General features: G+C 33.5%; 2 protein-coding genes across 6 annotated transcripts in view; one reads left to right on the top strand and one right to left on the bottom strand.

Moving 5' to 3' along the window:
• The window catches only part of LOC127874632 (disheveled-associated activator of morphogenesis 1-like), an 83,518-nt gene that overhangs the window by 55,076 nt on the left and 1,066 nt on the right, over positions 1–27,376 (bottom strand). For 2 of the 5 annotated variants that reach the window (XM_052419092.1, XM_052419091.1), the window contains exon 2: positions 12,776–12,904. The exons of 1 other annotated variant lie outside the window; for it this stretch is intronic. The gene's annotated coding sequence lies outside the window, so the exon portion shown is untranslated. Of the gene's footprint in view, positions 1–7,931; positions 8,076–12,775; positions 12,905–21,520; positions 21,874–27,376 lie in introns of those variants that run through there. 2 more of the 5 variants (XM_052419088.1, XM_052419089.1) reach the window with 2 other exon arrangements.
• On the top strand, positions 3,400–4,575 carry LOC127872320 (uncharacterized). The gene is made up of 3 exons (XM_052415649.1): positions 3,400–3,515; positions 3,830–4,095; positions 4,145–4,575. Exons 1-3 carry the CDS (start codon positions 3,400–3,402, stop codon positions 4,573–4,575), a joined length of 813 nt encoding a protein of 270 aa, XP_052271609.1.

Genomic DNA, 27,376 nt, shown 5'->3' with positions numbered 1-27,376 from the left:
TCAAGAATTATAGTACATAAACAGGTTATGAAGTTGACAACAGTTTACAAACTAATGCCACCTTCAGATATCATGGTCAAGAATTGGTTTACCCCCTTTACCATTTAGAAACGTATTTAACCCTTTACCACTTAAAGGGATCTTTTCACGCTTTGGTAAATTGACAAAATTGAAAAAAGTTGTTTCAGATTCGTAAGTTTTCGTTTTAGTTATGATATTTGTGAGGAAACAGTAATACTGAACATTAACCATGCTCTAATATAGCCATTTTATGCATCTTTTGACGATTTTAAAACCTAAAAATTATAAAGCGTTGCAACGCGAAACGATTGAATAATTTGGAGAGTTCTGTTTTTGTCGTTAAATTTTGTGAAACTACGAAGATTGCTTATATAAGGTATAAAATACGTCAAGAATGTGTACTCGGCGGAATAGCTCAGTAGGCTAAAGCGTTTTTACTTCAGGACTCTGGCAGGACTCCAGGGGTCACTGGTTCGAAACCTGCTCCGGGCAATGTTCTTTTCCTTTTTTTAATTTTTTTCTTGATTTTTTACTGGAGCTTTTACGATCCAATGTTTACATTTATCAATATAAAGCATTTAATGAATAAGTTAAAAAAATGCCAAAATCTGTGAAAAGGCCCCTTTAAAAACGTATTTAACCCCTTACCACTTGAAAAAGTTTTTTTGACACATTTTTAGTGCCTTAGAAAGTTACATTTAATTAAAGACCGTTTTTACTACATTCAAGTTTTAAAGGTTTGATTTCCAACCCTTAGATACTGATGAGCAGCAAACAGCTAAAACCTGAACAGACTGCGAGTTAAGCCATTTTCACTTTGCCAGTCTGAGTGGGAAAGGGTTAAAAACTCAAGTTCATGAAATTAATTATTCATCAAATTAATTCATTAAAAAACTATTTAATGAACCAAACTTACAATTTGTGGACTTGTTCATACTGAAATCGTAAATTGATAACAGAAAAAAATGTTTTCAAAAAATAAAATTGTTTTATCACTTTGCCACAATATTTGTTAGTACTAGAATCACAGTCTTAGAAATAATAAAAAAGTTTTGATTATAAAAAATATATTAAAAATCAATAACTGCAAGCTTAAAATGGCTATAAATCAGCACAGTTTGATTAACATTATGTGTTTAAATGCATTTACATCAACATGCATCATTCTCAGAAAGTTGTTCACATCCAGTGTTTCATTACACTGTTCCTGATTGGCAGTCTGATTCTCAAATGGGTTGTTCATGAACTTAGTTCAAAAACTTAAGTTAAAGACCTTTTATTTGTGCCAACTTTGTTCATAAAAGGACATGAGTGAGAAATGGCCATTCGTGAAATTGATATAATAAAATTTTCATTAACTTGTGCTTGAACATGTTCATGGGAGAGTTAGACATGACAATTTGTTCATGGCCATATTTTGTTCATGTCCAATCATCTACAACTCCTACAGTAGCTAGAATATTTGAGTGTTTAATTTAAATGCATATAATGCTTATAATTTAAACACTTACAATGTTCAAGATATAAGATTTTGGAATTAACCGGCAATTGCAAAAATTCATAAAAACACTTAATAATGTTAGCTACTTATATAATAATGTTTATCAAATTGCATCTTCAGTTGATGTTTATCAATACTCAACTCATTTTTATACATATTTTCTTACTTAAAAAAATGGGCATAGGATTTTATATGTAAGACGAGTTAACCATGACATCCTACCACACCTTCAAAGATACAAGAAAGAATGTAAAATAAGGAAGAAATATGATACAAAGCATCTTGAAATGACACCTCTCTCATAAGTTCTGGTATTTATGACAAATTATTAAGAACCACAAGCAATCATTATGAAAGGAAAGTGGGCCTAAGACATAGTCTATGATAATGACATCTGAATACTAGGTCACTGTGAAAAATGATGCCAACAATTTTTGAGCCGTGTCCTGTGAAAAGAGGGTTTAATGCATATGTGTAAAGTGTCATCCCAGATTAGCCAGTGCAGTCCACACAGGAAAATCAGGGACGACACTTTCCCCTTTTATGATATTTTTTATTTAAAGAAAGTATCTGTTAAGGCGTAAAGTATCGTCCCTGATTAGCCTGTGCGGACTGCACAGGCTAATTTGGGATGACACTACGCACATGCATGAAACCCCTTTTTCACAGAGCACAGCCCATTTGTATTCACACTTTAATTATTCAAGATGGTTTGCTTCAGTTTGTAACTATTATATAAATATAAGCAAGTGTTGCAACAGTTTGTAATTTCATTAAGACATCACATCAATTCAGAAAATGTATGTGATTGCCTGATGTAACCTTACATTTATAAATTATAAGGATACATGAAATTGATGCAAACTTTTCTGCAGTTAACTGCCACAGACAGCATTATCAAATGATTTGTGACTGACCTAAAATTTCCTAAAATTTGGAGAAATCCCAGACACATTGTACAGGCAACTTTCTGCATTATTTATCATTGACACAATAACATTTTATGGTTACACTTTCCCGTTTTTTCCTGATAAATCTGGGGAGGAACAATGCACTTCTATGACAGGTAATAGATATTGTTGTAAGTTTGGCCCAGATTTATGGCTGATTAAAAAGCACTAAAATTGTAGGCTGCAGTTATATTAACCAAAACACGTATAAGAAGCTCGAGTCCTTTAGTTGACATTTTAATGAATATTTTTCGCCAAATTATAATGGAGACGGAATAACACTTTTTGAAAAAATTAAGGAACAAAAACTGGCTACTTCACATTTGATTTCGAAAAATTTCTGTAACAATATTATCATTTGATGCATAAGTAAATGGCTTTGATGGAACATATCTGTTGTTTTTTTTATTTCTAATTATATAAGTGATGACAGACACATCAAAGTTGTTTGACAAAGGAAAGAAATTTAGCTATAGGAAGCAAAACAAAACACCTGTTTAATTAATGCTTACAGTAAAAAAGCCCAACATGATTTGATAAATTTGGCTCTGAAATAATACACAGCTGTTATAATAAGCTGAAATTTCTTATTGTTTCTTATTCTCAACTTTCGACAGAATGTATTTCATAATTATAAAGGATATTTGTTGAATATATGGTAGATGATGAGTTTTATTTCACATGTTGGAACAAACAAACAAACTATTTTATGATCACCATTATAGGGTAAAACTGGAGAATTTTGCAGAAATAATAATTTGTCATGACATTAAAATAATGAGGTCATTTCATAGAAAGGTAGTGAAAATTAACAGCAGAAGTTCATATTGAAGTAGAAGTAGTTGTAGTTGTTGCTATATGATTGGCGTTGGTGGAAGTGATCGTAATGTAGGTTGTGGTTGTTGTTGCAGTAGTGGTGGTTGTTGCATGGTGGTGGCTGTTGCAGTGGTGGTGGTTGTTGCAGTTGTGGTGGTTATTGCAGTGGTGGTGGTGGTTGCAGTGGTGGTGGTTGTTGCAGTGGTGGTGTGGTGGTTGCTGCAGTGGTTGTGTTTGTTGCAGTGGTGGTGTGGTGGTTGTTGCAGTGGTGGTGGTTGTTGCAGTGGTGGTGGTTGTTACAGTGGTGGTGTGGCAGTTGTTGAGTGGTGGTGGTGGTGGTGGTGGTGGTTGCATTGGTGGTGGATGTTGCAGTGGTGGTGGTTGTTGCAATGGTGGTGTGGTGGTTGTTGCAGTGGTGGTGTGGTGGTTGTTACAATAGTGGTGGTTGTTGTAGTGGTGGTGTTTGTTGCAGTGGTGGTGGTTGCAGAGGTGGTGGTTGTTGCAGTGGTCATGGTTTTTGCAGTGGTGGTGGTTGTTGCAGTGGTGGTGTGGTGGTTGTTGCAGTGGTGGTTGTTGCAGTGGTGATGGTTGTTGCAGTGGTGGTGGTTGTTACAGTGGTGGAAGTGGTTGCAGTGGTGGTGGTTGTTGCAGTGGTGGTGGTTGCAGTGGTGATGGTTGTTACAGTGGTGGTGGTTGTTACAGTGGTGGAAGTGGTTGCAGTGGTGGTGGTTGTTGCAGTGGTGGTGGTTGTTAAAGTGCTGGTGGTTGTTGCATTGGTGGTGTGGTGGTTGTTGCATTGGTGGTGTGGTGGTTGTTACAATAGTGGTGGTTGTTGTAGTAATGGTGTTTGTTGCAGTGGTGGTGGTAGTTGCAGAGGTGGTGGTTGTTGCAATGGTCGTGGTTTTTGCAGTGGTGGTGGTTTTTGCAGTGGTGGTGGTTGTTGCAGTGGTGGTGGTTGTTGCATTGGTGGTGGTTGTTGCATTGGTGGTGGTTGTTGCAGTGCTAGTGGTTGTTGCAGTTCTGGTGGTTGTTGCAGTGCTGGTGGTTGTTGCAGTGCTGGTGGTTGTTGCAGTTCTGGTGGTTGTTGCAGTGCTCATGGTTGTTGCAGTGCTGGTGGTTGTTGCAGTGCTGGTGGTTGTTGCAGTGCTGGTGGTTGTTGCAGTGCTCATGGTTGTTGCAGTGCTGGTGGTTGTTGCAGTGGTGGTGGTTGTTGCAGTGGTGGTGGATGTTGCAGTGGTGGTGGGTGTTGCAGTGGTGGTGGATGTTGCAGTGGTGGTGGTTTTGTAGTGCTGGTGGTTGTTGCAGCGCTGGTGGTTGTTGCAGTGCTGGTGATTGTATCAGTGCTGGAGGTTGTAATATCAACAGACAAGAAGTAGCTAAGTCTTAAGTTTCAGTTAAGAATTAGTAATTGTAAAACAGAAGTTGCAAAAATAGAAGAATATAAAATATTCCTTATAGTGTTCACCAATGCCAATTACAATGTGAACTTTCTGTCTGACCGATCTACAACTAACTTACCAAGTCTTAAACACAGAACACTCTGAATGGTTTCCATAATAAAATACAGAGCATCTTACCTTTATTAAGAATTTAAACAATCCATGAGTGTATTTATTCTAATGCTTCATTGATACAACTGCACTGTCCCACAAATAAACAAAATATCATGTATTTACACAGACACTTGAATAGATCCACGAAACAGACTGTAGCCCGCTTAGGGTAAGAGTCTAATATATACACACATTTTATATTGTCTTCCTCATTTTTTGTAAAATACCTTACAGAGAAACACGAATCCTCAACACTTACGAAATATCCATAAATTTTCACTCTATGAAATACCAAGATGTGTCATAAAAAACTGAAGTAAATAAGGTTTTAAATTATTATCTTCCTAAATCTATTCACCAGACATTTATTTTCAGCTTAATAAACAATTAACTGTTCTTTAAATGCCTGATAATTAACTCACAGAAATGTAGAAGGTAAATAAAATATCATGTGTCGTTTAAGATAAACAAAATTTGAAAGACGTTTACTGCACTTGAACGCTTTTAAATGTAATACAATAAATGACTGGAGCATTTTTAACAGGCGGTCATACAACTAGTTTATGCTCCACTACCTATAGTAGTGTACTATTTCACTTCTGTCACTATTTTACAAGGGGATGGGGTTTTAAAGATGTTATTAAAGCATTTAATCTCACCTTGTGCATGTAAAATTACTATATGTGTTACTTATGTGTTCTTTACAGTTCCCTAAATCAAAATCAGCTAATATAAATTAGCTTGTTAATGTTTGAATATAATATGTAGACATTCTAATCTGGAAATCTATGACATTTTTGCTTTATTTAGCTTAGAAGTTCCTATTTTACGGGACTCTCTATTCTGTAAAAGTCTTCTGATACAGCACTCCTTCTAAATTGAAGATTTTGTGTCGGTATACCATCTATTGCTTAAACTGATGTCTTTATGAAAGGTTATATTGAGACAAGCACACATACCCAGTAAATAGAATGCAGAATCAGCAAAGACCTGACATCAATGTCAGTGCACAGAGAACTTGTACCTTTGTACTGACAAGAGATATGTGTAAAACATGTATGCAACACTCCCTTACTTGCAGCCAACTTGTCAAAATGTGAAACAATTATTACAGGTAAGTGTTAATGTTAAATACTGCATGCCCCTGATACCCAACTCTTGTCTCTTGATCTCAAAATAAACGGGGTATTTCTTTACTCAAGATTAGCCAGCATACTAATTTGTAGACTGAGGCTAAGGAGTCCATCTGTCCGTATCCGCATATCTGCATCCGCAAAAAAATAGAACTTGTAGAAATGTTCTGTGCTTATTCCATTCATCCGCATCGGCATATCCACACACGCAATAAGCGTACGCAAAAGAATGCTCAAGTGAGCATTCTAATGCGGATGCGGACAAGATACGGACGGTATTTAGCACGATGAGGGAAGCTGTCATCTAAAAAATCAACTGAAAAACTAATCGAATTCATGAAAAATTACCCGGAATTATACAACCAACGCAGTTCTGCATATCGGGACTCTGAGCAAAGACACTAGACGAAGATGTTTCAGGTATTTACATGTACCATTTGTATTCTTTTACAGACAGAATGATGATTTGTACCTTATATCTACTTAAATTCATGCTTGTCCTTCATAATAATTATCTCAATTATAATTTTCAGTTTCATCCATATATTTTTTTTCCTAAAAGAGAAAGAAACGTTCGACGTATGCGGAAAAATGGAATCTAGCATACGTATTATGATTTTTCTGATAAGGATGCGGATACAGATACGGATGCGGATATGGATACGGATAGATGGAATACTAGCCTCAGTGTGAAAATGGTTTTAGTGTCACATGTTCATGTGACCTTAACCTTTTACTGGTTTTCCTACAAATCAAAAGGCCTTCTTCCAGAATATCAACAAGAGCACCGCATAACGGGTGCCACGCTCGGCTTTAGATGCAGTTTTGAATAAATGAAAGCTTGTCAGAATTATTTTTTTTATATATTTTTTTAAAGGTCAGAGTGACCTTGACCATTGACCTAGTGACCCAAAAATGGGTGTGGCGTGTAGAACTCATCAAAGTGCATCTACATATGAAGTTTCAAAGTTGTAGGTGTAAGCAATTTGATTTTAGAGCCAATGTTCAAAATCTTAACAAAATGTTAAGGTTTTAGCACGACGCGGACGGCGAGCTGGCTATGACAATACCTCGGGTCTTCTCCGTAAACGCTGAGCTAAAAAATAGAACATGTATTTACCTAGGTGATCATAGGTCAAAACATATTCTAGATATCAAGCAGAAACAAAATTGTCCTTGGAAAAACCCTGTTAACTTAAATGATATAAGCCCTTGTGATTCTTGACCTTTGATCTGTTAAACTCAAAATCAATTGGGCACTTTCTTCCAACCTTAACAGAATACCAACTTAAATTACTGGAGGCAAATTGTTCTCTAGTGCAAAACAAAATGTTGTCTTGACCCACACATAATCTGACCAACTGATGGGCATGTGCAAAGCAAATGATGTTTTTGGCCATTTTTTTTAAAGACAACTGGTAAAATATTTTCACAATCAGCTGCTAAAAGTTTCATTCCTCATCTTTATTTAAGTATAATGAATTAAGACTATTTTCACAATCAATTGGCAAAAGTTTTATTCTCATTAGTACTAACATGCAAACAGCCTGCGTTGTTGTTATGTGTTTCTATTTTGACATCCACCACAACAAGTGAACTGTTGAGGTTCATGATCAACAAAAATGACACGTTTAAAATTGCTTCAAAAGAAAAATTGCAAGCTGATTTACATGACATGCTTGAAAAATGTTGATATACAATCCATTACAATTTACATAAAAATAAACCTACAATAACACCTTTATTCAAAACTTTCAGATTTGTTTAATAAATGTATCAAATAATGCATAAAGTGCTTTACTTGTATTGCCTTGTGCAATACTTAAAATATGTTACTAAACAAAAATCAATATGTTTCAGATTAACTAAACAAAGATAAATATTATTGAAACCATACTAAAAATATGTCTGTCTTTAAAAAAAAATATCATTAACAGCAAAAAAATAACATATTTACCATTGAACAACAATGTAAAATAATTTTATCCACTGATGTCAACTTAGTTACATCCGTGCAAAATCTGCATGAGCCATGAAAGAAGCACCACTCACAACACCACCAATTCTGAAATTCCCCAGAAACACCAGATCAGTGGTCTCTCTAACACTCAAAACAACATATTGGCCATACCAACAAGACATAGAACAAAAGCTGCCCGGCTTTGAGCAGATATTTATGGGCTAGCTGACAGATTGAATCTTTAAAGATAGCTTTTTAGCCCCTTTGTCCAGTCACACTGTTTGATTCTATGGATGCTTTGATAATGAAGATCAGAAAATGGTTTTATTGGATGTAACATTATTAACAGGGTTTCTGGTGTTCAGATTGTTGTTATTGTTGTTAATGTAGTTTCTTTCTTGAGTTGAATGTATTTTTATTTACCTGAATTATTAAACCAGTAAATTTTGAAGGAAATACTTCAGAGCATTTCTTTCAATATTATTAAATAAGGTCAGAAAATCATTACCTTAGGAATCAGTTATGGACATGCAAAACAATTCAGGATCAAATATGATAAGGAAAATCACAATATTTATTCTGAAAGAAAACTGTTCTAATGTCAAAAATGAACATCACAAAATAATCAGCGGAAAATTGCTCAGCAATCAATAAAGACCATTTACTTAACCGTTTTAACCTTTTAATCTGGCCAAATTTCACAAATATGGGAATTCACATTGCATGTTCATATCATGTATTTACATCCTAAAAAACTATATATACATACTTTCATCATACATCAACAATGAACATTGCTTGTAAAAGACAGAAAAATACTGCTGAGTCAGAAAATATCACCAGACAATCACAATTTAGTCATTTTTTACTAAATCTTGAAGGGTGATCTTAAATCCATATTTTATAATACAAATTTATATTCATGAGCATTCTATTTCTGACCAACATTGAATATGGAATTTCCAATTGTCTGGACCATATAGCAGATATGTCTTGGGATAAACAAATATTAATAACAGAAAAGATTTAGCAATCTGTCTGAAAGAGAAACAAATGAGATTGAAGCTATTTTGAGACTTTTTTCAGTAACAGATATAGATACATAGGATTGTGTCTCTGTAAAAATTGAAAAAGGAAAAGTTATTAATTGAAAGTACACCTATGTACATTTATTAAAAAGTGTGATACTGATACATTTGTTAAAGTAATCAAGAAGAAATGTTTAATTGCTACCGGGTATATACTAGAAACATATCACATGTTTATTTGATCCTTTAGAACATGATTCTTATTAAAAATAATTAGAATATGGATCTCTTACCAGAGGGTATTGTGGGTATGCACAAAGAATCTACATATATGTAGGTTGAAACAAGAAACATGGCACAAAACACAAAAAAGAAGGTTTTCAACATTTTACCAAATAATTTACTTGTAATGCGCTATTCCAAAGTAAGTATGCATGTAAATTACATACATGCACATTTTCTGTGCAATTACCTCAATTAAAAAAGTTACTGAGTGGAAACTTTCTTTTTCTATATTTAGTAACAGTGATCTTGACCATTATCCAACTAGCCCAAAATGCAATAGCAATCTAGGTCTCCATGCCAATTTCATTCAGATTGATGATTATGAAAACCAATGTTACTTACAATAAACCATATGATGATTGTGTTTTTTATTTCCCACTCTCCATTTTGCCCATTCATAAATGATATTATGCTTGCTTAAATATTATTATATAATAAACTTTCTTTTGGAATCTATGACAATATTTAAGGCAACAGTCATTTTGCCATATTAATATTCTTTGAATATTAGTTCCCTAAACTCTGTAATAATGGACTGAAAATAGTTTTGTTGTAAAGTGCAGCAAGCTTCTTAAATAATTGTGTTTGTTATGGACTTTTTTTACAATAATATCTATATTCTTATATTATGCAGACATGAAACGCAACATTATAATTGAGTCCCTTAAAGATGCAAATTTTTCACAAACAAGATAAAATAAATGACACATACAATTATAGCTCTTAAGGATGTAATCAAAGTTCATTGTCAAAAATTACAATCACAAGAGGTTCCTTATTGTGCACTTCCTATTTCACAAACATGGTTTAGTCATAATTCAAAATGAATAGTGACATATTGTTTGAATAGGCATATATAAGAACTTTAAGCCATCAAAAACTTAAATTAAACCAGGAAGGCAAATATTTTTTATAAATTATAATTGGTACAATAAAGAGCTTAATCTTGTGAAAAGTTAAACTTGTACTATATATTATTAATAAATTAACATTTCTAATGACAAATTAATACATATCTTATTACCATAAATATCATGTATAAATGTAGGATTGTATATTCCATATAGAAAAGTTTATAATTATGTTCAAATATGTGGAATATGATTATTTCATAATTATTTTACTCATAGTGTAATATTTACAATATGTTGCATGTTTAACCATACACATCAAGATTGGATTTAATCACACTTAACTTCGGATTTCAAAACAATCATTTTCCTTGATAAAAGAATTAAAATGTCATTTAAAGTATTTATACATTTGGAAAAGTCTAAAGATCATAATAGCTAACATATAAACATTGAAACTTATTTAGAACCTGCCATAATGATGTACGTCTTACGATATTTAGCAAGCAGTCTACCTCTACACCATTAAAGGTTTTTTTCACAGATTTTGGCATGTTTTTAAGTTTGTTATTAAATGCTTTATTTTGATAAATGTGAACATTGGACCTAAAAAGCTCCAGTACAAAATCAAGAATACAATTAAAACAAGAGCACCGCATAACGGGGGCCACGCTCGGCTGCGAAAGCTTGTCAGAATTTTTTATTTTTTTTATTTTTTTTAGAGGTCACAGTGACCTTGACCTTTTACCTTGTGACCCAACAAGAGATGTGTTTGTCGGAAACTCAATGCCCCCTACTGCGCCGCATTGAAATAACATTTATATTTATCATTTGGCAGGTATAGAAATCATCTCCCTTTAAAGGTTATTACTTCCCTTGAATTTTTTCCAATCCAACCAGGGGGGGGGGGGGGTCTCACAGTCAATTATGACCATGTCAGACATCACTGACAACCAAGGCCTGTTGTTTAAAAGAGATCATAGCCAGAGTTGATCATGTATCTATGGACATAAGTCCACAGGTATGTAATGAACATCAAAGAAATTATAATTATATCATTAAAAAAATACTTTGACAAATCAATCATTTGGGTTAAAAATAATCAAAATAATAAATCTGTACAGTAACTGTGAAAAGAACTTCAATATATTATAAGATTTACAATTATATAAATTACTTCCCTTGAAAATAATTGTCTGTAACAAATCTCTATTTTTAGCAGCAAATAATTAAAAGCCACTACCGTGACTGTAGATTCACCACTCAAAATGTGCAGCTCCATGAGATACACATGCATGCGAAATATATAAAGTGGTTATGTTCAATATTGAATAATTTTCTCCCTTTTTAAAGCTTATTACTTCCCTTAAATCTGTATTTTTTACCATAGACCGTAAAGGATGACCTTGACCTTTTACCACAATGTGTTTGTCAGAAACACAATGCCGCCTACCGCGCCGCTTAGATTTATTTAACAAAAATACGTGGGCAGGTCAGATAACTATGTCCATTAAAAGCTTATTACTTCCCTTGACTTTGTTTTTTCGACCCTAGACCTTGAAGGATGATGTTCACCTTGAAATTTCACAACTCAAAATGTGCAGCTCCATGAGATACACATGCATGCCAAATATCAAGGTGCTATCTTCAATATTTAAAAAGTTATGGCCAATGTTAAGGTTTTAGCACGACGCCTACGGCGGACGACAAGCTGGCTATGACAATAGCTCAGGTTTTCTCTGAAATAAGCCTCGCTTAAAAAGAAAAAAAAGATAACTCACAGCAGGACTCGAACCACTGACCCCTGGAGTCCTGGAGTAAAAAGCCCACGCATTAGATCACTCGACCATCCTTCCTTATACAATTGAAGATGTATTTTATACTTCATATAAGCGATCCTTATAGTTTCACAAAATATAACGACAACAACACAACTCTCCAAATTATTCAATCGTTTCGTGTTGCAACGCTTTATAATTTTCAGGTTTTTAAATTGTCAAAAGATGCATATAAAGGCTATTTTAGATTATGGTAAATGTTCAGTATTACAGTTTCCTCACAAATATCATAACTAAAACGAAAATTTGCGAATATGAAACAATTTTTTTCAATTTTGTCAATTTACCAAACCGTGAAAAGGCCCATTTAAGGCAATTGATCAAGAATCTTGCGTATAGGGGCCAATATCTTTGATTTTAACCACATTTTTGCAGTTTTATCGATAAATTCGCAGAGACAGAAATGTATGAAACAAGGCAATATTACAAAAAGGTGATCATAGATTTAAATCCTTATATTCCGAATTGTTTAAATAGTTATAAGGGACAAAAACAAGTTTAGCTGGGCAACCTTTCCTTTCTTATTTTGGCAATGTTTGTGGAAACAAATGCATTTTTGGAGCATTAATGATACATTGTCTAACACAGATGTAACTTATGCCAGGCCAAAAGGTCCTAGTCCTTTGATCAAATAAATCTATGCATGAATAACAGGTGTGTGGGGTAACACTAAGGATTTGCATGTTTGAACTCCCAACTCCTCCACCTTCATAGAAATTTGCCAATTAAGTAACTAACCAATTTAAGAGATCATGCATCTATGGGTCAGGTTTCTTGTTTTCTCGAACATGGTTTGAACCTGCTCGTTCATATAGTGGATTACCAAAACCTTTACTTACCAAAATGCACTGGAGCATAATCCAGATCATGCTGCCATATTTCAGTTATTCCCACTCAAACTGACAATGTTTTCTGCTGTCCTTTACATGGTCATGACACAATTATTCAGTCTGTTATTCACTGAACAACTGAAAAGAAAAGTTGCAAGAACATTAACTTTACAATCAATATTGAAACTTATTAAAAATATTCCCTAAGGCTTCTATCATTACATTGCAATTCTTATTGACCAGCAAGACCAGAAATGCATGATACAATTACTATTCATGTCAATATTTGACTCAATTACATTCAAACTACATGTACATGTAAAAAAAATTCCCTGCTTTGAATTTCAGGAAAACACAGTATGAATTTCCAAAATTCATACAATACATTTGGTAACTGAGAATGATATGTATGTATCTGTTCAAGGTCAGCAAGTGACTTTAATCTTGTTCAAGACTGGTATTTTAAGATACATCATCTGATTCATTCGAGCCTTGCTCTGTGAAAAGGGGGTTTAATGCATGTGTGTAAACTGTAAAGTGTCGTCCCAGATTTGCCTATGCAGTCCACACAGGCTAATCAGGGACAACACTTTCCAATTTCATATTTTCTTTTTAAAGAAAGTCTCTTCATAGCAAAAATCAAGTTTTAGCGTAAAGTGTTGTCCCTAATTAGCCTGTGTGGACAGGCTAATCTGGGACGACACTTTACGCACATGCATTAAACCCTCTTTTCACAGAGCACGGCACATTAATTTTCATTGTAGCCATAAATTGTCAAAGCTAATTATGATCATACATTGTGCAAGTGCTGATTTCAAACTGAGGGATCAATAAATCTATCTCTTAGCTTGTTCACAGACAAGTAGTTCCATAATCTAGTAACCTAGACTGAACTGCAGTTTTATTGATCGAATCCTGGGGAATCTGCATAGAAATTGCAGGGGATCAGTCCATACATTATTTGATATTCCTTCTTCCATAATTAGAAAGTGATGCAGACAAATCTCCATAAGAAGAACTAAACCAGTGCACATATTTGTCTGGTATTGTGTTAGGATGAATAAGTTGTGCTGCGCTGAGAATTCATAAATTTATGATGAAACAACTATGAAATGAAATTAGACATCTTTTTTATCTTTCGTCAGGTTTTATAAATGGTGCACTGACGAAAAAATCTATTCATGTTCATTGTTAAGATAAACAATCTGGCGTAATTTTTTCTATTGAATTGCTGTTCTTTCGCCAAATGAAAACAATTATTATCTGTAACAAATTTTACCATACAGTAGCTATATGTGTTTTTCAGCAAATTATACACAATGTTATCTACATTGCCACTTAATTTTATCTATCATGACTAACTCATAAATGAATTGATAAACGTGCTATTCAGTGTATTTTACCAAACTATAATACATGAAAAAAATTGGCACACCTCAATATTTTGAAAATTTCGCTATTCTTAAGGTTTTAAACCTTAAAGGGATCTTTTCACGGTTTGGTAAATTGACAAAATTGAAAAAAGTTTTTCAGATTCGCAAATTTTTGGTTTAATTATGATATTTGTGAGGAAACAGTATTACTGAACATTTGCCATGGACTAATATAGCCATTATCTGCATCTTTTGACGATTTAAAAACCTAAAAATTATAAAGCGTTGCAACGCGAACTGATTGAATATTTTGGAGAGTTCTGTTGTTGTCGTTTAAATTTGTGAAACTATGAAGATTGCTTATATAACGTATAAAATACGCATGCTATGTATGCTAGGCAGAATAGCTCAATTGGCTAATGCGTTTTTAATTCAGGATTCCGGGAGTCACTGGTTGAGCCCTACTGCGGGCTACTTTTTTTTTCCTTTTTTAAATTTTATTTTTGATTTTTCACTGGAGCTTTTAAAATTTAATGTTTACATTTATCACTATAAAGCATTTAATGACAAACTTCAAAACATGCCAAAATCTGTGAAAAGGCCCCTTAAAATAAATTAGCATAATTATCAAACTATATCACAAGAGGCAATATCATATTGTATGCAGTATATAATATGTCAATATTGGTGAATGACAAAACAGAATATGCAAAATCTCATCTAAAAACAAACAAATGCATATACCAAATTATTAGCAAAACAAATTTAGAGCAAAAATTATAGCAAAATCTTCAAATCCATGTTATGAATACATAATTCACATTCCAGATTCTTCAAAGGCTGTATAATCCACCATAAAACTATATCCAGTCAATGCAACTGCCAATGTTAAAAGTCCAATTTTATTCCATGAGCTGCCTGGAATTATTGACCCTTTTTCCCATCACAACAGCTCCTATAAATGGCCCAATAATTATCTTCCATTTATAGTCCCCATGCAGGCATGCATGTCAATCCATACAATATAATCGAACAACTGAGGACAGTAGAGAGAGTCTGAAAGCTGACAAATCCATTATTTAGAGTTTTGGAATGTTCAGACTTCCAATGAGTCGTGCTCTGAGAAAACTGGGCATAATTCATGTGCGTAAAGTGTCGTCCGAGATTAGCCTGTGCAGTTCGCACAGGCTAATCAGGGATGACACTTTCCCCAAAAATCAAAAATTGCATTTTTGCTAAGAAGAGACTTCATTTTAACGAAAAATGTCATACAAGCGGAAAGTGTCGTCCCTGATTAGCATGTGCGAACTGCACAGGCTAATATGGGACTACACTTTACGCACATGCATTATGCCCAGTTTTCTCAGAACACGACTCAATTATGGACAAAATTAGTGAAGGTCTAGCAGACTTTGGACAATTTATAGACAGAGGTCCAGGCCAACAAGTATTAAAAGCGCTGCGTCATGCAAAAATGGGTCTTATACCATTATATGCAGACTGCACAGGCTTATCTGGGATGATACTTACCTCACACACATAAGCCCTTTTTTCCCAGAGGTCGGCTCAAATATTTTCTTATACAGTGAATGTGCTGAAGCAATAACATTTTAAAATTTAACCCAGAGGGTAATCTCAATGTCTTTTCCATTCTTATAACATTCAAGCACTTCAGTGATTCATATGGATTTTTAATAAACATTACTTTTGATTCAAGTTCAAAACAATAATAATTGTTTAATTCTTAGGTGTTCCCATGTATCTTATTTTTAGTAATTATAAATTAAAAAAAATTCCCAAACTATCTATTTCATCTCACATTCATAAATAAATGGCTATATTATTTTGTATTATTTTGTTATTTATATATATATATATTATTTAATAAACTAAATACCAAAAATAAAAATGCTTAAAATAAAAACATTACAAACCACTGATGCCAGACAGAGTGAAATGCTTTAATCCTTCTTTATAAATAAACAACACATTTTTAATCAGGTAAGTCCTTCAAATTCCTTTCATATAAATCGGATAGAACAAGTGGAAAAATGTGTACTAATAGTTTTACTACGTTCAATTACTTGATAGACCTGTACTTAGGCCAACGCATTAACCGGTACTCCATAACCAATGAACAGAATGATTGAGCCTACCTCTGTGAAAAGGGGGTTTAATGCATGTGCGTAAAGTGTCGTCCCAGATTAGCCTGTGCAGTCCACACGGACAACAATATCTGCCTAAACTGGATTTTTGCTAACAAGAGACTTTCTTTCAATGCAAAATATCATAAAACAGGAAAGTGTTGCCCCTGATGAGCCTATGCGGACTGCACAGGATAATAGAGGACGACACTTTACATACATGCATTAAAACCCCTTTTCACAGAGCACAGCCCAATTATAAAACTAAAACAGTATTGATGAAACACAACGGTGCAAATATTGTGGTGTTGTAGGAGGTCTATAATTCTACCAAGTTGTGACTAACTTGTTAATATGAGGTACAATTATGACTGCAGCTAATTTCACTTTCACTAAATTAATTCAAAAGCAATGAAAGCAACTGATACAATTGGTTGACTGCAATATTATCCAAAGGTGCATAGATCAATCTTTGATCTTTTAACGAGACTTATTCTCATAATTTCAAATGACTTAAGATGTATTTTACTAACAATACAATGATTCTTGGAAAAATTTAAAATAATTTCGTATCAAGGAAACAAAAGGGCAAAGGCCCTAATGCCATCACCTGAGGCCATTAACTCTTTCAGTGCTGGAACCAAATTTTGAAGGCCTTTGCAAACAGTTTTGATCCAGATGAGATGCCACACAACGGGGCGTCTCATCAGGATCCAAACTGTTTGCTTTTCTGATAGTATTCTTTGAAAAAAAAATCGAATAAAATGCTTATTTTAGAAATTCAGCAGACAACATTTTAGCAGACGACAAATTTCCCAGCATTCAAAGGGTTATGGAACTAAACTGTTCTGCGCAGGTAGTGTTCAATTTATAGGTTTCACAATAGACTTATAAGGAGTCACATTTAAGCTTAAAGGGATCTTTTCACGGTTTGGTAAATTGACAAAATTGAAAAAAGTTGTTTCAGATTCGCAAATTTTTGTTTTAGTTATGATATTTGTGAGGAAACACTATTACTGAACATTTACCATAGTCCAATATAGCCATTATATGTATCTTTTGACGATTTGAAAACCTAAAAATTATAAAGCGTTGAAACGCAAAACTATTAAATAAATTGGAGAGTTAATTCTGTTGTTGTCGTTTAAATTTACAAAACTACGAAGATTGCTTATATAAGGTATAAAATACTTAAATTGTGTATACCGGGCAGAAAAGCCGAGAGGGCTAATGCGTTTTTACTTCAGACTAATTCCAGGACTCCGGGGGTCACTGGTTCCGGCTACTTTTTTTTCCTTTTTTTAATTTTATTCTTGATTTTTTACTGGAGCTTTTAAGATCCAATGTTTACATTTATCAATATTAAGCATTTAATGACAAACTTCAAAATATGCCCAAATCTGTGAAAAGGCCCCTTGAAATGAGCATTTCATTTTCAGGGGACCTAACAAGCTGTGTAAAAGTGTTTGCCTTTACTGGCAATCTAACCTGGGATCTTGAGAAACACAACCTCTTAACCAGAACCTTAGGAAACAAAATTGAATTCACATTATCACTAGGACATTAGGGCTTAAAAAAACAGCATATTTTAACTATATGGTCATAATACAAGACATTTCAAATTCTCAAAAGTGTGACAAATGCCTAATTTTCAGCTACTGTGATTAATAAAGCAATAATGACACAATTTTAAAGGGAACACATTAACTGCTCAGCAACTACCTCTATGATAAATATACTCACTTTCAAGTATTTTTCACATATCTTTTACAGTATTTTAGGAACATCATATAGATCGTTTATGTCTAAAATTAATAAATAAAAATCCGGTCGTTACCTAAGTTTGTCACAAGATATTAGATAAGGAAAAACCAGGCTTTAAGATTAAATGTGTCTTGTTTTGAGAAAACTGGGCTTAATTCATGTGTGTTAAGTGTCGTCCCAGATTAGCCTGTGCAGTCCGCACAGGCTTATCAGGGACGACACTTTCCGCTTTTATGGTATTTTTAGTTTGAAGGAAGTCCCTTCTTACCGAAAATCAAGTTTAAGCGGAAAGTGTCATCCGTGATTAGCCTGTGCGGACTGCACAGGCTAATCTGGGACGACACTTTACGCACACGCATTATGCCCAGTTTTGTCAGAACGCGACACAAATAATTTAACTATTTGCCATAAGACAGGTCGAAAAATTGAGCAAATTAAAAACCCAAACCAAATTATATTCTCAAAATAAAGCAACTTTTATTTTGAATTGCCTTACTTGGTCATTTGTGTTAATTCTCTTAGCTATGCATTAAGTAGTTGGCCAGGGGGTCTTTCAACACACTTCAATAAGAGCTTCACATAAAGATGTAAAAATTAATGGCCATAATTATTATTTTAGGCAGTCGATTATAGGTCACAGTTGAAATGGCACACAATTTATTATCAAAAGTGACAAGTTCAACAGTTAAGAAATGTATGTGAAATAGTAAAATACACATGTAGATATTTTGCCTAATATAGTGGTTGCCAGAAAGCATTTGAAACTAGAAATATTTCATGGAAACTGATGCCCCCTGCAACAATTGTTCACAGACAAGTTGATTGCAAAACTGTTACATGTCTGCAAGCAAATATTGCTTGTCTACATTTTGTCTTAAAGTTGTAAGATCTGACTTATTTTGAAAACAAGTTGACATTTAATACCCAGTATACTAAGACAATACAATCATTTTGCAATAAGTTTAAAAGCTTCGTCTAAGATGACAAGAAGAGCGGTCAAAGAACATGAGGCATTCATAATATAATGTTGATCTTCTCCTTAGATGTGTGGTTTATCCCAAAGACCTTGACAGTAATTAAGTCTAAATGGTTCAGTAAATACAAATCGACTAAAGTGTGATTTATTGTCATTAAGAAAAGTGACTCACAATTGTTACTGTTTTGTTTATTTTTTCAACAGTGACATTGACTTCAATGATTATTCTGACATCATGTCAACTACACTTCAGGTCTGATATAACGCGTATTCCAATATAATATTACCGGTACAGTGAATCGGTCTGTAAAAATAAAAATGACAAACTCTAGGGATCTACAGATAAGTAATGTTTTGCCGAATGTCGCTGTCCATCAATTTTTTATCCTTCATCAGAGGTTTACAATAGCTGGGCAAGTAAAAGATCAAGACCCACTGATCTTGATAAATGATATGGTTGTTCACTAAATGAGAATATATCTTTATAGCACTATGCTATAGATATAGTTTAACTGAATACAGTTTGATTGAAAATGCACTATTAAAGTTTTAACCAAAAGTAAAATATTGTAATGTACTTTGGTTTGCACGATGGTATCTACATGGTTGAAACAACACTGTACATGCACCATAATTGTTCGCGTGCTTACAAGGATACCAGAACCGAGACCTTTGGAGGAAAGTGGTCGGTGGTCTAATATGTCCCATACACGACCACAGACGAAGATGTGATGAGATGATGATAAGGACAAAGAATTTGACTCGTAAAACATGAACAAGACATATTGCAGTCATGTAGAACTACCAACTCATTTGCTGTTTGTCACTGAATATGTCGTGTTGTACGTCAGATGGGACATAACTTGATGTGTATGATATGCTCGACGACCTAACAGAAATGATACAAGAAGGAATTCTCACAATATCTGTGGTCTTTCTTCTTGAAGATGAGCCTGTGACATTTTCCTGTTATAAAAGTGCCAAATTGTAAAGCTAATAATGTATACAATACACAAAACATATGAGCCATGCTCTGTGAAAAGCGGGTTTAATGCATGTGCTTAAAGTGCTGTCCCAGATTAGCCTGTGCAGCCCACACATGCTAATCAGGGATGACACTTTCCACTTTTGGGATATATTTCTTTTTTTTAAAGTCTCTTAATAGCAAACATCAAGTTTTAGCAGAAAGTGTCGTCTCTAATTAGCCTGGGAAAAATTAAAAGGAAAAATCAGAGCCCTTTTCAAACATATCAATGTAACTTGAAGGTACACAGGATATTTTTCTGCTTATTAGCACTCCATTTAAACAAAACAAAAAAAAGAATGCAACAAAAAAGCACAACCAAATAACAGAAACATAATGTAGGATTGCTATAATGGACAACATACAAGCAGCCATATTTGTTTCAGTACTTTTACTTATTATTATTATTATTACTTTTACTTACATTTACTTTTTGGGCAAATAATATAAAAAAACTTAGCCTTTTTTACATGTAATTATGCAATCATCTTCAGATGAATAAAATATTATCTAAATTTTGAAGCAAACAACTGATTTTATCGACAATGTATCCATTGTTCTAGTGTAGTCCGATGATGTAGGTGAACTGTGTAAACAATAACCATTGTTGAGGAAAGTATAATAAGCAATAACACTGAACAGTTTGTAAACTCATTAATATGTTTATAAAATGTCTGTGAAGGGTTAATAAACATCTACTTGAAATTCATAGATTAACATTTTACAGATTACAACAATGATTCACTCGAGATGGCTATGAAACTTTGCACAAGACTTATTGGTATAATATTAATTGGCAGCAGCTTAAATGGAACATTGTGCATTTAAAAATAGCAATCAATAATCAAAATACATGAACACACAAAGCAATTGTTTATCTTATCTGAGAATCAGAAACAAGAACAATCGGATGGTTATGCAACAAAACCCTATTACAGTTGTATCTGATTTTAGATTGTAATAAAGCTTAAATACCCAGACTTATTGACCTAATATTTTAATCCCTCGGGCCTTAGACACACAGTTCATGCATTTATACTGCTGCACTGTGCAGTATGGGTTTTTAAACAAATAACCAGTATTTTCGTTTCAATACAAGATATGTCAATCACCGGAATTAGTAGTAATTCATTCAACAATTTCATGTTGCGCATCAATAATAAAACACAATTTCCCCATTCAGCATGATTGTATATGAATGAAGTTTGTTATAATTCAAACAATTAAGCCCTAGAATAAATATTATGTGAATTATCAGAAAGTAAAATGAGCATTTAACAAATATTTTAAGCATTATTTATTGACAGAATAGCATAAAGTTCAGATATTTTTGTATCCCAATCAATTAAAAAATGCTTTACCATCCCTTAACTGAAACTGGAAAAAATTTATTTATAAAACAATTAACAAATATCAAACCATTTTAAACAACATAATGTACACACATATCTTAAATCCTGAAAAAAGCATTACCTCTTTGAAATCTACTTGAACATGCAGAAATATATTGTATATAAATATCCAAAGTTTCTGTCCACAGACAATCATATCAAATATCAGTATATTGACAAAAGTATTTGAGATTTACCGGTATACAAATTCCTTAAATACACCTTATCAGAAGGAATATACCAATTCAAAGCTTTTATTTTCACAATTTACTTCCTCATATCACAGTTTCATATAATGTACCGGTGGATTTATTTCACTGTTAAATAGGCAAATCCTAACAGATGTTTAAATCATCACGCACAATTCCATTAAGTTACACATTTAACATCAAAATTGTTTCTACTTACTCAACTAATTACTACGTTCCCACTAACTGATTGACGTTTAATGAACATACATTACATGTCAATATGTTTGACAGTCATACATGCAGATTTGTAGTAATTACATACTTGACATAATTATGGTACGCTAAACTGTCAGTCAATCGTAAGAATGTCACCTTTTACCCCTCACTGGCTTATTAAATATTTTCCTTTTTTTGGCAGGTTTTTAAAGATAAATTTGCAGATAAACATGCATTCTCAGTGAGCAGATGCATTTGCGGTCGCTGACTGTTTGTGTTCAAATATTAATGACAATAGATGAAGTTATTCTATTTTGATGATAGGATGTTGCCAGTTGTCGACGTCCAACCCGTCTGTAGATCTGCCATAGTGATCAGCACTTTTCTATGGAATTCTATAGAAAATGATATGGCATTCTATGGAAATAGATGGAAATCTATGGAATTTGATGGAATTCCATCCATTGGCCAATTTTCCATCTGAAGCTGTTATGGAATTCCATGGAATCTCACCTAAAATTCCATGCTTTTCTACGGAATACATGGAAAACACTACGGAAAGTTGGACTTAGCCATTTATTTCAATGGAAATCAGATGGAAAATAACATAGACATGTTCTTGGATGGAAATCGATGGAAAATAACTTTGAAAAATTTTACTGGTTTACTGGGGTCTGAAATGTATTTGTAGTTTAATACATGTATGAATTTATTTGCATCATGTATTTTGTATTTAAAAGAAAATGCAATAAATATTATTATAAATTTGTTCTAGAAATTGGAACATTGGATTTCAAATCGAGGCATACGGGGATACCCCTCATTTTAATTTATGGAGTGTGTTTACTTCCGGAAAATGGATAATGTCTGTGCTCACGAAATTCTGAACACACATTTATCGTTAAGATTGGGCAGAACTTAAGAGTTTTTGTAAGTAATATACTGACTGTTGAGTATATAGAAAAGGTGGAATGATTGATCGTTTTAGGTGTCCCGCTTTTTGGTAAAATGTCCCGACAATTTTTTATGGAAAGTCCCGATTTGGACCTGAAAAATTCTGGCATGTATGAAAATGGCTTAGGACTGAAACTGTACCAATAATATTCAAGAACCTTTTTAGAATATTTCAAGGACAAAATAAGGTCAAGAAATTTCTAAAAATGATTTAAAATGTAGTTCTAGAACACATCTAGAACTCTTTAAGAACCAATAAGTTCTACAAAAGTTCTAATGGGGAATAAGATCACATATAGAACACCTTACAATTACAACTAGCCAAATAGACTTCATAGTAGCAACAGCAGAAGCAGCAGTAGTAGTAGTAGTAGTTGTAGAAGTAGTAGCTGTATTAGTAGTAGTAGTTGTTGTTGTTGTAGTAGGTGTTGTTGTTGTTGCGCATGACGGACGACGGACTAAAGACGATCACAAAAGCTCACCATGAGCATGTTGTGCTCAGGTGAGCTAAAAATGGAATAATTAAAATCTACCGATATATTACAGTTACCTTGATTATCAAAACAATCCTGTTTTCATAGGTATTCCATAACTTAAGTTAAACCCACCAATGTCCATAGTGATTAAACAATAGTGATCAATGATTTCGAGTACAGATTCATTGGAAACTTTAAGCCATATATAATATGACAGATACAATCAGACATTCTGAACAAATTACATAGCTTTCCCAGTTAAAGCAATGCTAATGACATGGACAGTAAAATGTCATTTTTGCCTTGCAGCAAAATACTTTATGGTGCATTGTTTTGATGACTCTATCAGAAAGTGTACTTGCCAAGGTCAATGCACAAACAAGTGTGTCTAAATAATCTATCATATGGGCCATGCTCTGTAAAAAGGGGGTTTAATGCATGTGTGTAAAGTGTTGTCCAGAGTAGCCTTTGCATTCCACACAGGCTAATAAGGGAGGACACTTCCGCTTTATCAATATATTTCTTTTAAAGAAAGTCTCTTCTTAGTAAAAAATCAATTTTAATCAAGTTTGGTTCCTTATCTGGGACTACCCTTTACACACATGCATTAAACCCCCTTTTCACAGAGCACGGCCCATATTTATTGTGATATGTTTTAATGGCAGTGTTTTTTTTCCACAAATAGGGGAATGGTGGCGGGCCTGGTCCAAAGGGGAAAAAATTGTTGTTTTTGGGGAAAAAGGGGAAAATTAAAAATTCACTCTTTTATATTTTCTGAAATTTATTATATGAATACACATGTATATATGAATGTAATATTTACAGCTGAATTTCTCTGTATTTTTTCTAAAATATATACCAATTATTTTTTCAACATTAGTTTCAGACAGTTAAGCCTTCATGCACAGTCTCAGTTTTCCTAGCCATTTTGAGTCTAATTGGGACTTTCTAATCAATAAAATGGCAAATGTTAGCATTTTTTTATCAATAAAATGGACCAAATTAAAATGTTTTTATCATCAAATATTGACACAATATATATAGATACATCAGACCTTTTCCTGGCCAATTTGGGAAAAGCATGAAATTCATATGAAAAGTACACGGATTTGGGAAATACTAATTTAATGCAACTCTTTATAATAATTCAAAATCGTATAATATTATTAATTTGTTATATACTTTGTTAGTTGTTATGAAATGAATATTTATCATAAAAGAGTTCTTTCTAAAAAAAAAAAATTTTTATTCTGGAGGGGATTTTTTTCTACAAAAAATATATACTCTTTTTTCTCTTTTTTGAGGGGAATGGGGCCGAATATCGGCCCCGAAATTGCCATAAAAAAAACACTGAAATGGTGACGTTTATAACATGTCATGTAAGGATTAGGTCTGCTTGCATGAGTTGTTTTTGTTTCTCTTTCATTTTATTTGTTTTATTGGCAGACGGTCTAGAAAATATAAACAAGAGCTGTCAAAAGACAGCGCGCTCGACTTTTCGAGTGCTTGACAGTATAACATAAGCCATCATTGAGAAATTGTTCATATTCAATAAGGTCAAGGTAATATAGCCATATTCTAAGTGGAAGAGGGCCATAATTGAAACATATTGATCGCTTATCTTTTTAAAAGTTGTACTTTATAGACGATTCTGAATTCTGGTATATTTCCACAATCTATTGAACATTTGTAAAGACATAAAACAAACTAATAAGATTTTAATTCAAGTTTGATAGCAATTGCTTGGGTTGGATGGTTTGACGGTCCTTCAAAAATAAAATAAATAAATATTGTATTTTTTAACTATGTTTAAAAAAAATATCTTGTGTTGTTTTGTCAAAGTATGATTCAAATCTGATCATAAATAAAGAAGTTATGGCAATTTTAGCAAAATTTAATAATTTGACATTGAGTGTCAAGGAAATTCAAAGATCAAGGTCTAATTCAACTTGCCAGGTACAGTACCCTCATGATAATAAGAAAGTATTTGAAGTTTAAAGGCAATATCCGTGATACTTTAGAAGTAAAGTTGATCAAAATTGAACAAAATATTCAAAGTTATTAAGTCAAAAAGGGCCACAATTCCATCAAAATGCCAACCACAGTTATGCAACTTTTCCTGTACAGTCCCCTTATGAAAGTTAGCGAGTGTTCCAATTCTGAAAGCAATAGCTTTAATACTTTAGGAGTAATTAAAGTTGACCAAAACACAAAACTTAACCAAAGTTTCAATTTTCTAAATATAAAAGTTAGGCATCATGTGACAGATGTAGTCAGGGTTGTCATTATGATTGTAAACAAAGGATTATTTTGGAATAGTAACCGATTCTGCCAGGGGTCAAGGGGGCCGCCTATGCCCCGTTGTAGGTCCAGGGCAAGGCCCTGGTAGGGGGGTCAGGGGGGCGAAGCCCCCCGACCGAAAACGAATTCTAGACATTTTAGGGACAAAATACTGCTATTCTCATAGCATAAAAAGTTCAAATGAGGTCTAAAAAGAATAGAAAATTTTAAGATTTTCACATTTTTAGTTTACTGTACAATGTAAAAACATATTATATTGATAGATCTTTGCATGTTCCATTTCCATCCATGACCCAATAGTCCAGTATTATTACGATTTCTTTTTTTTCAAAACCAAATTACGGCCAATATTGACGATGAATGTCGTCCGCCATTTAACGCAAGTGCATATACAAATTGAATTGTGGGATTGGGGAATTCCCATTGAACATGCGTGAATCACGTGACACGATTTGAGAGTATTGAGAACCGTTTGTATTTAGTAATTACGACAAATCAACGACTCAATCTAAACTGTTACATGTACCTCCTTTCAGAAAAGTTTGCGAAAGTGAAAGTGAATATCTGAGAATAAAAACGCGTCTTTCTTTAAATTTTACCGAGTACTTTTCATAACGGATCGTGATATAACTTGTCGGGTCATTCATGCATGTAGACCTATATGTATGCATAGTTTGGCAATCTCAAAACACGTTATTTACCTACATGTGTACTTATTACATTATGTGTTATGACCATTTGTATAACAAAATGCATTATTTAATTGAAGTTTTTTCAAATGCGTATAATTAAATGTGTTATCCGAAATCATTTTCAGATTTCATTATTCATGGAAAAAATAAGAAAATTCTAGCAACAGAGACACATATATCTCGTGTTTTTCACGTACAGATGATAATCATGCCAAAATTAGACTTCATGTATAACATCATGTAATTCTTCCCTCGGGGAAAGCGTGGACTTTAATATTTAGACGCTAAATAACAACTTCGTAGCGCAGAGGTCGCTAATATATTTTGTTTTGGTAGAAAATCGAAGAGCATTTTATAATATGTGGAAACTTTTTCTCTAACTAAAAAAACTAGTAAATTACGCTCTACAGTGCTACATTCGTTGAGATACGGTCAGTAATAATCTGTGAAATGTACAGCTATTTTATACAGTTTCATGTGGGGTCGGCATGTATTCGGCTACCTGTGCGCTGATTGGTTGACGTGCTTACCAAGAAGAATTTGATTGACAGCTAGAAAAATCAATATTGGCCACTCGCTGAGAAATTCATTGAAAACAGTCAATCTCTTGCACGACGGTTACATTACATTCACCTCTGTATTGGGCTCAGAACGGACTATTGTTATGAAAGCGTCTCATTTATGTCATGATCATTCCAAGCGTTCATCATTGAGGTTGCAGAATACTAAACAATCTTTTGCACGACGGTTACATTGCATTCACTGCATTAAAGAAAACCATCTCATACCATGATATCTTATATCAGTCTTAATTCATTATTATAAAATTAATATGTTTTTTTTATGTTAAGAAACCAACACGTCGAAGCAATTCCTAACGTCACTCAAAAAAAATATGTTCAATTGTTTACATTTGTGAAGTGCGTGGAATGATTCCATCTGCGTAAATGGGCAATAAATTAGTTCCAAAGGGTTGCATTAAAACTCGCAAGTTTTTGCACGATTTATCGTACATTTAAAAGTCATATTTCTTAATTTAATGCATGCGATCTTAAATATCCAATCAAATATACATTGAATGCGTTTGTTCGGTTTTACCTATTTTATA

This window comes from Dreissena polymorpha, chromosome 3 (genome assembly GCF_020536995.1).
Source record: "Dreissena polymorpha isolate Duluth1 chromosome 3, UMN_Dpol_1.0, whole genome shotgun sequence".
Taxonomy (NCBI): domain Eukaryota; kingdom Metazoa; phylum Mollusca; class Bivalvia; order Myida; family Dreissenidae; genus Dreissena; species Dreissena polymorpha.
The sequence above is the reverse complement of the archived record's forward strand: the minus strand, read 5'-3'. Positions and strand labels throughout refer to the sequence as shown.